Here is a 13,195-nt window from a genome sequence, read left to right as displayed (position 1 = left end):
GACAAAGAAAGGAACCCAACATATAGAAATATATCACATTCAGTAGAGGCCTGGCAGCAAACAGAAATGAAACATGTTTCCCTCCAAGGAAGCCTGCAGATTCCCACAGAATCGGGATGTCTTTTTCCCTGGTTTTCCCCCTGTAATTCCTAGCCAGTATTTCCAGCTGAACACTGAAAGCAGGTACAAAAGTTCTCCCTATGCCAGTGACACCTGCCAATCACCCTCCCACCTCCCCTGCTCCCTGCTTCCACAATCCCGCAAGACAAGTGACAGGACCCCCCCGGCTGCTGCCAGGAGACCAAACACACAGCGCCGGCCCCAGGCACACAGTGCTGAGACCACAGCACGCAGCAGGGTCGGAATTATTGCCCAGACCAACAGCTCTGAGGCTGGGGCCATCCTTTTATCCTGCCTTCACTTTCCATACTGTGCCTAATGCAATTCGATGCTGCAATAAAAATAGATGATACTTAACCCCCCTCCCTCGTCCCTGAGCAGCGGTAGGGAGGGTGCGGAGCCTGCGCTCAGCTGCTGCTGCTGGGCAGGTGTTCCGTGGCCTCTGTTTTCAGTTATCACTGTTGTGACCCGCGAAGAAAATAAAACCTCTGCCTCTAAATACACATTTCTGATAATCAAGGTAGCAGCTCCCTCCTCGCCTTTGGTTAAGTCAAAGCATACTTAATTATTGAAATTACCCAGAGGAATATAACTATCTGGTCCCCTCAGTCTGAGATGATTGTACTGAAAGCACTAGAACATTAAACCAACTGTTTCACAGTCTCTGCCAAAAGCCACACATCTCCTATCAAACTCATCCAGCGTATACAGAGATTGACACGTGTTCTTAAACAAAGCAGGGCACTTACAGGGCAAGAGATGAGGTGAGCTCTGCAGGTTCACACAGGGGCAGAGGTGGTGGGCGTCTTCAGCTATAGAGGCATGCAAATTTTTTTCTTTTTTTAAAGAAAAGAAAATATCAGCCTTTTGCTTCACCAACAAAAGAAGCTGTTGAAATAGTTTTGTCAGACACAGCTGATAAGGATAATTATGTGGTGAGAGCTTAGTCATCCGTATCACAGTGACAGAAAGGCAGATTCTCTTAAAAATAACGTCAACACCACAAAACACTGAAGAATATCAAGAGCATAAAGCCTGGCAGATTTCAGAGGTGCCTTAGGTAAGCACTGGGGCTGCCAGGGCTCGGGCTCCGGCGCCTTACCAGCCGCTAGAGGGGGCCTATTTTTCTCCATAAATCGAATTTTCCTAATTGTTCTGTAGGCACACATGCTGCAGTCACGAATTAACAAAACAATCGCAAAGCGTAAAATATGTACATGCCTATGTATATTTTAAGTTAAACAGAAACGGGGATGCGCAACCTCCTCTAACGCTCGCAGCAATACGCTTGCCAGATGGGAGAAAAGGCACAATTCCTTGTGTTTTGCCTCATTAGAAACGGCACTCTAAACCAAGCAGGCTACAAAGGCCATTCCGATTCGCCCCTAACAAATTCATTAGCGTAAGTGGGTTGATATTGCATTTGCGAGTTCACCGTATAGCAACTAACCTTGAGAAATCCTGTCTGCCTTGAGTAACTAACTACAACCCAAATATAACAACAACCTCAAAAAGCGCTGGAGCAACAACAGAGTGTCCCCTTTCAATTAAGAAGTAAAGAACTTCCCCTAGGAGCGGAGGAGCCCCAGATTTCAGTTTTCAGACCACAGATGCAAGTTTGCCCATCTTTGCATTTACGCTTTTTGTGCTGCAACTGCTAGAACATAAAATGCCCTCCAATACTGGGTTTCATTACCCTCTTCAGACTTGGAGAGCCTCGTCAAGTCCCATTCTGTGCCTGGACTTGTTCTCTAAGTAAAGCTGTTTGGAGAAGCATTAGCCAACACATGCACTTGACAATGTTTTCATTACAGCCTATAAGGACCAAAAGATTTAAAAAATTATTCTAAGCCCTTTCAGCTAAGGAACGAGGGAAGCACTCATGTGAGATATGTGACGGGATGGGCAGCAATATGGCCTGGCAAGGTCCAGATGGCTTTTTTTCTGCACGCTCTTTCGCTGTGTTACACCCATCACCCGTGTCAACAAGCTAACCTAGCAGCGAGCCAAGTCTAGGAAGGATTAATTGCAGGAATAAACAAACCAAAGCAAAAGCCTAGCCCAAACAGTGAGCAAGGGCCAAGCACATCCATGTCAAATCACATCTCTCAAGTCTTCTCCAGTACTTGAGAGAACTCCCTGTGCTTGAGACACCGGGGAGTAGTCACCCAGCCAGCATCAGGAACCTTAAACCACTTCACTGTCAGCACAGAGAGCCGGGTGTCCTCCCCGAAGCACAGAATTTTCTGCCATCGGCTCGCTCTCTTCAGTCACAAACCACGCTGTGAGCCCAAGGGCAGCCCTGAGGACAGCACTAGGAGGTACACCTAGGGCAGGGCACCTCTCTCCCTCCGTCACCAGGGTAGGGGACCTGCAACGGGGAGATGCTGCCGGGTAGCAAGAACGTTGAGAAAGCTGGAACTGAGGCTTGCCACCTCCAGATGACTCGAAAGCAAACAGAAGAACTAGAAGCTTTCAAATGTTTTCTTGTGTTTTGTAGCAATCTCAGAAGGGGGGTACGGGTCATCCAGCCAGTGAGTGGGAACACTGTCCAACACACAGGAAAACTTTGCTCCAGTTAGTATGTCTTATGGAAACAAGTGTCATAACTTTCATAAACCCAAGGGGTAAGGAGCGTTTCCCCCAGCATTAGCAGCTTTCTTCCAGGCAGGTCTTTGAGACTCTGGGTGTACGTCTGTCTGTCAAGATTACTAATACGGGCAGACGCTTCTTTCATGTTTGGGAGTTTTGCCATTGACTTCAAAGTAGTGAGATATAACACCTTGTGTATTCCCTAAACACACTTAATAACAGCACCCGACACATTTAAAGTGCTTAGACATGTTAAAGGCATTGTACAACATTAGCAAAAAACCAGGAAACCCTGTCTAGGTGGTTCATGAGAAATCTGGTAAGCCAGGAGTCTAAGCCTGAATCAGATGCTTATCTATTAGCCAGCTAATAACTGTGCGACTGCTTCTTTAACTGATCCGTACAAGTCATAAGCAGGGACTACCTTCTGGTGAGCTGTGGAGACTTCACATTACTCATAATCCTCTTAAATCATAACAAAGAATAGAGATTAGAAGGTGGAAAGCGTGCAGTAAGTGTTCTAAAACCAATATAAACACAGCCATCTCAGCCTGAGTCACAGCCTGCATCATGGGAGCTTACTGAACTCCTTTTGAAGTCAGGTTCTGGGGGTGCAAGCAGCGTGTGGTTTGGCTCCTGGTGCCAGGCTGGTGTGAAGGCAACACACACCAAGTAGCACCTGGAGCCAGTTCATAGCAGACAGGAGCAAGGTCAGCGTAGCATGGCAGCACCACTGCAGAGGCAAGGCTGTGGGGCTATGAAATTAGGCTGCCCCTTTGCTTCAGGCAAGCAATGGAAAGAGAAGGAACAGCAAGACCCGCCTGGAGAGGGACAAAGCGAAGGGCCTTTGCCTCCAGAGGGCTCAGAAATAAGACAAAACCATGGTTCCTGAGGTAGCTCTTGAACCTCTCCGACAACATGGAACAGGCCACCATGAGGAAACCTCAGCACAGGTCCAACCGGAGCCACCACTGAACCACCTTCATCAGCATTTCTTAACTTGGCCAAAAGTTGTGATACGTCAATGTGTATGCACTTAGAGGTGTCAGTCAGGTGTAACCTGACAAGGCTCCACACAGATTACAACCCCCACGGTCAGCAAGCTGAACTAATGCTGCTGAAACCAGCCTTAAGCCATGATTTATTTTGAAAAAATGTGGAATTACAAACTGCACGATCCTGTATTTACCACATGTGGGGGGATACTGCAGGAGCGTCTCAAGACTCTTCTCTTTGTAGAAAACAAACCCAGCATCAACTTCTGCACTAACCTGCACAACTGCTAAAAAGCATATGCGATACACAACACTATAAGGAACATTTCTGAGGTCAGTGTTAACGTACATCAGTGTTTTAACTGTACTGGGTAAGTACTACAGCAACAGAAAAGCACGTTCCTGAGTGTGTATCAGTCAGAAGGTACACATCATAATTACCAATGAAAATCATTAAGTCCGTTAACTCTTCTAAGTACTGGGCTAATAATATCAGCAGCACGTTTATGTGTGGAGCCTTCTAACCCCAAGCACTTCATATTACTTTCCACGTGGTATTCCTCAAGTTTTCATAGCATTTATCCACAGACTTTCTCTGTTTACAGTAACAGAGATGCCCAGCTTGATACTATAATTTTACCTACTGTTGCTTAAGACTGCCAGCATACATGCAAGTAGCAACAGTAGTTGGAAAGCAGTAGGAAACAGAACTCCTGGCTCCTAGAAATCTGTGTGTCCTCTGTCACTTTTCGAACCTCAGCCACTTGTAAGTACAAGGTGCTTTACTTGCCGCTAACCTGCAATACGCAATGCTTGTAACCATGGCTGATGCGAATCTGAATGACTGCCCCTGTAGTACTATCTGCGCATACGATGCTGCAGCCATCTCCACGAGTATTTGTAAACACGTAGTCTTCCAAGAACTTTCCACTTGAAACATGACTGCTAACGTATCCACATTTGTAGTAATTAGATGCAAATGTATAAAAAGCCACTTTCTTGTTCAACTGAACTACTATTCTATTAATCGTGACGTTCAAATGATTTTGAAATTCCCCACTGTTTAACTTCAAGGACTGCTCATTTTATTTTGGAAATTTACTCTTGGTTGCAACTTGACAAAGAAAGTATTAATTTGTTCACATTTATGAGACATGTGTACGGTTCAGCCTTTTCCATTCATGGGTCAGATAATGAATTGGTTTCCCTGGAAAACTACACAATGAAATATTCAACATAAGGCATTCTGTAGCTTAGATGTGAACTACAAACTGCAATTTTACTGGGATGTCCCTGTAGGTTGGCTTTGGCACGTACGCCTGCATGTTTTATGCTTTGTCTGAAGGAGGAAGCTCCCACAAGTAAGGAGAAAGCCCTCGGATATGGGTCACAAGTCGGTGTATCAAAACTTAGAAGAGAATGAAGAAAAAAAAACCCGACCCAACAACAATACCTCAGCATATTTCCCCCATGCTTTCAGGGGAAAAAAAAAGAAAAGAAAAAAAAAACCAACCACCAAACAACCCCACATAAACCAGACCTTGAATATTCTTTGGTATTTCAGTGGTTTTCTGCCAAGAGGAGGAAAGCAACCAAGGCTCGCCAAAGCCCGAGGGAAGGCAGGGGACACTCTGATGTAGGTTGCCCAGCTTTCCTCTGTGCTTTGCACGCTTGACACAGGGTCGGTTTACTCCCGTTTCATTTTTAACAAGTGACAAACGCCATTTATAGGTTCGTTTCCCATCCAAAAGAAGATTAAAAGAAATCAATTCTTCTCTCTCCTAACCCTGTGATATTTTCCAGCTCCAACGCCAAAGCCCATTCCAGTCTGATTACCCTGATTCCTGAACCAAAACCCTGAGCCCATTTCAATGGTCCTCCCAACAGAAGAAACGAGACAATGAAAAAAAGAAAACCACCCCCGAACACTCGGCGCGATAACCCCCACCCAGCAGCTTCGCTCGCATCGCCCCCCCCGCCCCCCGCCGCTGGAGAGACCCTGCCCAGCCCGGGCAGCGGCTGCACGGGGTGCTGCATGGGAAAAGGGGGTGCTGCACGGGGAGGGGGTGCCGCACCGGGGATAGGAGGGGTGCCCGACCCCCGGCAAAATCTCCCGGGTCCAACTTCTCGCCGCCCAGTACCCGGGACAAACTCCAGCGGCGGGTGGCGAGCGCGGCCCCCCGCACCCCGCGCCGTACCCGGGGAACCCCCCCCTGCCGCTCCGCGGGACTCACCGGAGATCTCGGCCTGGGGCACGCCGCTGAGGCTGAAGCCCTTGGCCCCATACAGCTGCCGGACCTCGGCGCAGCTCCTCGCCTTGCTGCCGCTGTCACCGCGAGCCGGGGCGGAGGCGACACACAGCAGCCAAAATCCCCACGGGAAGAAACGCATCCTTCTCCGCTGGCCCCGCCACCTGCCGTGCGAAGGGCAAAGCCAAGGTCCCGCGGCGGGCAGGCGGCCGGGGGCCCTGGGCGGCGCGGAGCCGGGCGGCGGGGCTCCGGCGCGCGGCCCCCCTCCCCGGGCAGCCGCGGCGGGACGGCAGGCGGGGGGAGCCCCGGGTCGCAGGCGCTGCCGCTGCCCGCGGCGTGCGGGGAAGGCGCCGGGGAGTTCGATCCCGGGCACGGCCGCGGAGGGGCGGCGGGCGGGGGGGGCAGCGATCCAAGTTTGGCCGGGTCGGGCCGCCTTCACGCCCCGGAGCGTGACCGCGCAGAGGGCTTTTGTTCTTAGCGCGGCTGCATCCCCGGGCAGTCCCGCCGCGATGCTGCCGGCTGCGGCGCCGCCGGGCCGGGCCGGGCGGAGCGGGGCGGGGCGCGGGGCGGGCGGCGGGGCTGCTCCCGGGGCTGGGCTCGGCGGGGCTGGGCTGGGCTCGGCGTGTCGGTCCGCTCGCCGGCACCGCTCCACCTGCGCGCCGAGCCGGGCGGCGGGGGAGGCTCCGAGCGAGGCCGGGCTTCCCCCGCCGGACGTGGCATCACGCCGCCCCGCGCCAATCCCGCGCAGGGCGCAGCCCCCCGCCCCGGGCCCGGCCCCGCCCCCGCCCCGCGCCCCCGCCGCGGGCTCTGTGCACCGCCCGGCCCGGCCCCGGCCCCGGCGCCGCGGGGCAGAGCCGGCCTCCGCCTGGGCGAGCGGCGGGGGGTCTCGGCCGCGGCGGCAGCCCCTGCCCCGGCGGGCTCAGAGCCAGCTCTGGGGCGCGGGCAGCCTCGGGCACCGGGGGGCTGCGCGCCGGCCTCAGGCAGGGAGGTAGCGCAAACGGGCGCTGTACAGCCTCCCCCCCCCCCCCCCCCCCCCGCCTGGTGCGTAGCCTGAAGACCCCGAGTGTCCCCAGGTTTGGTGGGGAACAACGCCTTGGAAGCCCTTACACAGCACGTCGGCAGAGCGGTGAGTAGCATCGTCCCAGCCGAGAGCAGGGAGAGTGCCCCCCTTTAAGCACAGCTGTGGAAGGAGGCGACCTTCAGCTACGGAGCCCCAGCTTTGGAGTTTAGTTCCTCCAGCAGCCTGCCAGCTCCTGAAGCTGGTGCCCTGCAGCTCTGCCAGCCACGTCCCAAACTGTTTCCCACAGAACGCAGGCACCTGTCATCACCCGTGTCTCCAGGTGATGCCCCGGGGTCTCCCCCCAGATGAGGTCGCAGGCTTTGGCCGGTGCCTACAGCACTTTCCACAGCAGGGAGGGGACCCAAAGGTCCTCTGCATCTTCTGAGAGCAGCTGTTTTCTGCAGGAAAAGTAGAGGGCATGTACCCTTGCCTCAGCTGAAGCATTCCTGGGAGCTCACACCTTACTAGGCATCAGCAATCCCACACAGAAAGACCACCATGCCCTCCGCCCAAAAAAACAAAAACAAAAAAACCCCAAAACAAAACCAAAAAAACCCACCAGCACAATTTATTAGAGATTGTACATTTTGGACCAGTCGCTCAGACATGCAAAAATATGTGGGAAAGTTGGGTCGTTCACCTTGCTGCTTCAGAACTGCTTGTTCTCCCGAGGAATGAGTAAGGGAGAAGTAAGTGATGGCAAAGGGCCCCAGGGAGGGGAAGGATGGCAGTAGGGAAGAGACAAGTTGTTGCTTTCCTATGAAATCACCTAGTGATTTCCTATCAAATCTTCCTAATTAAATTAATCTACGAGATAGAAAAAAGCAGATTAAGGGGATCTAACTGCGAAGACAGGGAGAGTTTTGTAATGAAAATCATGACTAAGGTGACACATCATTACCACCGAAAGTTAAAAACTATGAGTCGGATACACCCCATACACCCAAATCTTAATTGTTCTACAGATGACATTATGCTTTCTGGTGTTTTGCTGCGTCTCTCAGAGATGCACAGTTTAGAAACCAAAGGCTTACAAAGTCCCAGCAACTTGGGGGACACTTGCTTTGTGGGTTTTCTGGAGCATGGAAATGGGTCTTGTTCCTGGAAATAACATGGGGAAAAGATCTGCCATGGATAATGTAAAGTCTGACCTATCCTGTTTTTAAATGGGATCTCTTTTGTAAATGCAAGAGTACCGCACACATAGCAGGTTACCAAGTACGTTATGTGGCACAAGGTTATTTCAGCTCTTACTTCTGGGTATTTATTCTAATTTTATAGCCATAACCCTTTCCCCACCCCAGGCTTTGAACACATCATTCAGAGACCTATGTGAGGGATCTCATCTAATTAATCCAACTGCCATGACAGCAGAAATCAAGCACCAGAGGAATCCATACAGCTACTTGCCAGCACTACAGGAACACCAGGATCCTGGTTCCCCCTCTTGGAAAATCAGAGGGAAAATCAAATACAGACATGCAGTTAACAATGCTCTCACTCGGGTCTGTCAAGGGGAATGAACTCCAGGAATGCAAACTCCAAAGAGACAAAGTGCTTGATTGAGAAGGAAGGCAGAGTCATAAACCTCTTATCTGGTCTGGCTGCTAGAGAATGACTTGAGGTGACACAGGGGACCAGAGTAGTACCTAATTTTCTCTTTTCCTTCTCAAAGCCTGGTGTTGGCTACTCATCGCCGTTGTATATCGAGGGCTTGCTTCCAGCTTTGCCTGAAGCACCCTTGGGAAGGCTCTCTGTGAGCTACGGCTGCACCCCACGGCTGCAGCAGGAAGCCCTCCGCAGTCATACAGCTGCTGAAGTGCACTGAAATGCTAACTGCTGACAGGGGAAGAACTGGGACTGAAACCCTAGGGGTCTGGCCTTGGGACCATCCCCCGAGCTAGAGATCATTTCACAGACTGAAGTACTTCCCTTTTTACACACGTCTCACTTCCCCAAGCTGGGTGATAACAGTGCCCATGGCAGGGACTAAGATCATATAATTCCTGATAAAATCCTGAGAGACCGCAGCACACACTCTGTTTATTCACATGCGCTCTGCTATTCCCATGGTGAAATACTGGGCTACCAACTGCCAGCACAGATCACATTGCCCCAAACCTCTGTGATTAGGTGACCATCATCACTTACCTCCTAAATAGGGATAAGAGCACTTCTTAGCTGAACACCTGTCCGTGAGGTGCTCGCATACTATCATAATGAGAAGCTTATAAGTAGACAAAATAAAAATAACCCTGAACTGATATAAGCTCTTCAACAAAGAAGCTATCTGCAAGTCTAGACAGGATCCAACCCTGAGCAAACAGATCTTAAATTATGAGGCGCATCTATTTGTTTTGCTGTTAAATTTGTATGCAGACACAGGATTTGAGCTAGGTACGTTTTAAGCAAATTGAAATAAACATCTTCAAAGTGTCATGGTGAAAATGTATTTTTGGCTTCTATTATAAATTTGATGTCTTCTGTGTGTATCTGAGGACCAGATCCACACATTCTGAACATTCTCAGTTATAAAGAATGGAGCTTGGCAAAAAGTGAACAACAGATTGTCCAATGACGGGCAGAAAGAGCTAGAACTGGGGAAGATAAGAAAAAGCACAGTAAAACACAAAGATGAGTAGACAAAATGCAGAGGAGGAGAAAAGCACACAGCTAGCCAGCAGGATAGTCAGAAGAAGACAGAAAATCCATCCTGCTGTGGAGATCACCTCTTGACAGTCCCAACAAAAAGTGCTGCCCACTGAAAAGCTGATCCAAGCATTATGAAGAAGCAATAATGATGAAGAAGAGCCAAATCATCTGGCACAAGTGGAGAAGGCTACCCTTTAAAAAAAAAAAAAAAGTGAACAGAGGCTTTGTACAGCCTCAACTTTCACAGGGTTGTCTTGTTTCTCTAGCACTGTCCACAAGTTTTGCAATGCAGTGGACATGCCTCTCTGTTTCATATGGATGCAAATCAAGAATTGCACAGGCAGCAATGCAATTACACCCACCAGTCCTCCAGCTGTTTCCAAAATGGACCTATGCTGAGTTACAGCCACCTGGAGTCTGACAGCAAAACCAGAACAGGAGAAAACCAAGATAACCTTATCAAATTGCATTGTATCTTTGAAGCTGCGTAAAAGAATAGAGCATTCCCACGTGAATTCAGTGGCGTTTCTACCTTTTTCACTATGCGTCCAGTACAGAGCTCACACAGAATGGGGAGTGGGGAGGGAAAGGAGAGAGGCAAAGCATAAGTGGGCTACAGCTTCCTCCCTCTCACCAAAGTCATGGCATGAAACCCTCAGCACCTTTCCCTCAGCCAGTTCTACACTACTTTTGATTCTGTGGAAACATTAGAAATTCTGGCACCTTCAGATTACAAATTTTCATCAACATAGGGGTATCTCAGTACCTTTTCCGCCTCTTTCTTTTAATCTCTGCTATCTGTCTCCTACAGGATTCATGAAAGCTGCCCCCCTGTTCCCTGCCCCCTCAACATTGGCCGGTGTTCAGCAGAAGCTGGACATGTGTTTTGCTGAGTCAAATCTAATTAAGTTATTCAGAGGATTTACTAGATTACACCTTGCTATCTATAGCTGCTTACTTCTTCACTGGATCTTCCTTCATTAGAAATCCAGCACCTCCTCCTGCCCTCTGCACATTTCCCTGTGAAGCTTTTCTGACCTGCGCAGGAAGCGCATATGTGGTTGTTTCGGTCACCAAAAATATCAGATCAGCCCCTTTGAATGACTGATTAATCCAGCCTGATCTCAACTGACTTTGTAAGAAGCCATTTGCCACACAGAGATGATAAGGCTTGTTAGGATTTGTGTGTTCAGATTAATTAATCAAGAATATTGTTTAATAGATGTACAGAGGTGGGGATCCTTCCCAGGACTTCAGGGAGCCAGATTCCAGACCCAGGCCAAGGATGATCTCAATTCTGGCTGCTGAGGAATAGAGGAAGGGGGTCTGCACCGAGGACAAGCACAGCAGCATATGCCGAGGCTCGGCCAACCTGCTGTTCGACCCTTCGGTGGAAGAGACCAATTCCCTTTTCATGCAATGCTTAATTCCCCCGTGTGGCTAGTACTCTGCAGAGGGAGGTTCTGAACAGCTAAATAATTTCAGACAGAGAATCTGGCTAATGCGGGTAATTGCCACTCTGTGCTATGGTTCAAATTGAACAAACCAATTTTACAGCAGCGACTTAAAGGAAGGTATTGCTTTAATGACCTCTTACAAATGACTCCACCCTGCAGGACTGTACTTGTATTATATATGAGTCAGAGATTTCCCAGTAGAAAGAAGTCTTAAAGGCCAAAAAATAAATAAATGCCATAAACTCATTAGAGAAACTGCTGCTAATTGGGTCTGCCCCAGGAAGTACATTTCATCCTTTCTGGACACAACGTTGAGTAAAGCTTTTCCCACTCCCAGCTCCGCCAAAACATATGCAACAGCGAACAAAGAATATGGACGTGGCACTGAATCTGTTTTATGTTTGATAAGCAGAGCTTAGCTCGATAGTACGAAATGGCTCAAAATTGGCCCCAAAAATACTAGGTTAGAGATGTGTCGTTTCAGCATGCCACTGCAGTGATATGTAGATTTCTCCCACTTCCTGCAGAAGTTGCAATCGAACACCTTCCTCCTATCATTCAAGAGGTTATATTCAGAAGTTGACCATTTTTGAAAGGGATTTTTCAAATAAAAATCTCCCCTCGTTCTCACTGTCTGATCAGTCTCTGGGCATTGGCTTAAGAATGCCCGTGGGACCCACACTGCATCTCAGTGAGTGGTAGCTCAGCAGCACATCCCTGACCATTGGTCCAAGGCACATGGAAGTGGGACAGACATCCTGCGCTTCTGTGAGAAAAAAAGTTACAGCCATGGAAAAAGAAATGTGTGGAGTTGCAATGCAGGCATCTGGCAACACTAATGAAACTTCTCAGCTGACACTTCATCCTCAGATGTTGCTACATTAAACACTACAGGCTAAAGCACTTAGATGAATTAATACAATTATCTTGCGTTCTGCTCAAGTGTGTGTTTTTTCCCTCATATCCAGTCAGGTACAATGGAACCTGCTTTTCTAAAGAAACCGGCTGTGAGGAAACACTGACAACACTGTACTGAAAAACACTGAATACCTTCAGTTGTGAGCAGAGGCTCCCACACTCCAGACTTTGTCTGACCAAAGAAAATAGGCAGTGCTGAGCGTGCAGTGCAGGTAACAGCCAGAGGTGCAGGTAAAGCAGGTGGAAACACCAGGTAGCTGGCAGGATGACTAACAGCAAATGCTCAGCAGCCTTTCACACTTGGGGGAGAAAACCTGACTTTGAGCTTGGAAATGCATCCTTCCCATGCTTTTTTCTCTGCATTGTTAGTAAGATAATTACTAGGTGACACACATTTTTTGATGTGTGCCAGCTTCACTTCTGATGTAACTGTACACATGAGTAGAGTTACAGATGGAATGGATTTGGGCCAGCGTGTTTTTCATTTTAAGATGTATGGATTTTGCAACACAAAGCCAGTGTATGAATCCGCTATGGCTACATAAGTTTAAAGGTGCTCAGAGACCAAGTCCTCAGAAGATAGTGTGATGCCAGTGAAGGTACACCAGTTTTTCCAGGCTGAGGATTAAGCATCTTTATAATCCAACATTGTTGTGTAATGTTACTGTCTCTCTGGGTACTGTTTCTTTGGTCAGGACCACATAAACATCCAGTGCTGGATTCTTCAAGATGCCAGACAATGCAAACCCATCTTCTTAAGATTAAAAATAGAGCTCTTAATCTGATTTTATTTCCTCAACCTGCTAGAATCCAGAGAGCATGAATACCAGGAGATGCAGAGACACTGGGTATTAGAAATGATAGAACTCACCGGGACACTTAGTTCTTCTATAACAGGTTTTCTCTTTGATGGCTGATTTGTTTTTACAGGGCTACTTTTGAGCATCACCTTGAAAATAAATTGTTTGTAATAGCTATGTATTTTTACATCACATACATAATTTTGCCTTAGGCAGGACATTTCGTCTGTGGCTAAAGGAGCAAAGCTTAGTTCCTTTGCCTCTATTGTAGCAGATGCCAGGGACATTGCTTTTTAAAGCATTTTAAATAGAAGTTGGGGGACTGGGGGACCCTGGATCACACTTTCAAATC

At 48.8% G+C, this 13,195-nt stretch overlaps 2 protein-coding genes across 2 annotated transcripts in view; one reads left to right on the top strand and one right to left on the bottom strand.

The window, feature by feature from the left end:
- GPC1 (glypican 1) overlaps window positions 1-6,496 on the bottom strand; it is a 209,763-nt gene extending 203,267 nt beyond the window's left edge. Inside the window, exon 1 of the mRNA XM_080409686.1 lies at window positions 5,942-6,496. Coding sequence (XP_080265812.1) covers window positions 5,942-6,098 — 157 coding nt within the window. The 5' untranslated portion in view covers window positions 6,099-6,496. The remainder of the gene's footprint in view (window positions 1-5,941) is intronic.
- A 297-nt stretch (window positions 6,497-6,793) lies between these two features.
- LOC308072599 (uncharacterized protein) overlaps window positions 6,794-13,195 on the top strand; it is a 108,070-nt gene continuing 101,668 nt past the window's right edge. The window contains exon 1 of the transcript XR_013931717.1: window positions 6,794-7,082. The gene's annotated coding sequence lies outside the window, so the exon portion shown is untranslated. The remainder of the gene's footprint in view (window positions 7,083-13,195) is intronic.

This window comes from Falco punctatus, assembly GCF_963210335.1.
Source record: "Falco punctatus genome assembly, chromosome: 13".
NCBI classification, from domain to species: Eukaryota; Metazoa; Chordata; class Aves; order Falconiformes; family Falconidae; genus Falco; species Falco punctatus.
This window is presented reverse-complemented; position numbering and strand designations above follow the sequence as displayed.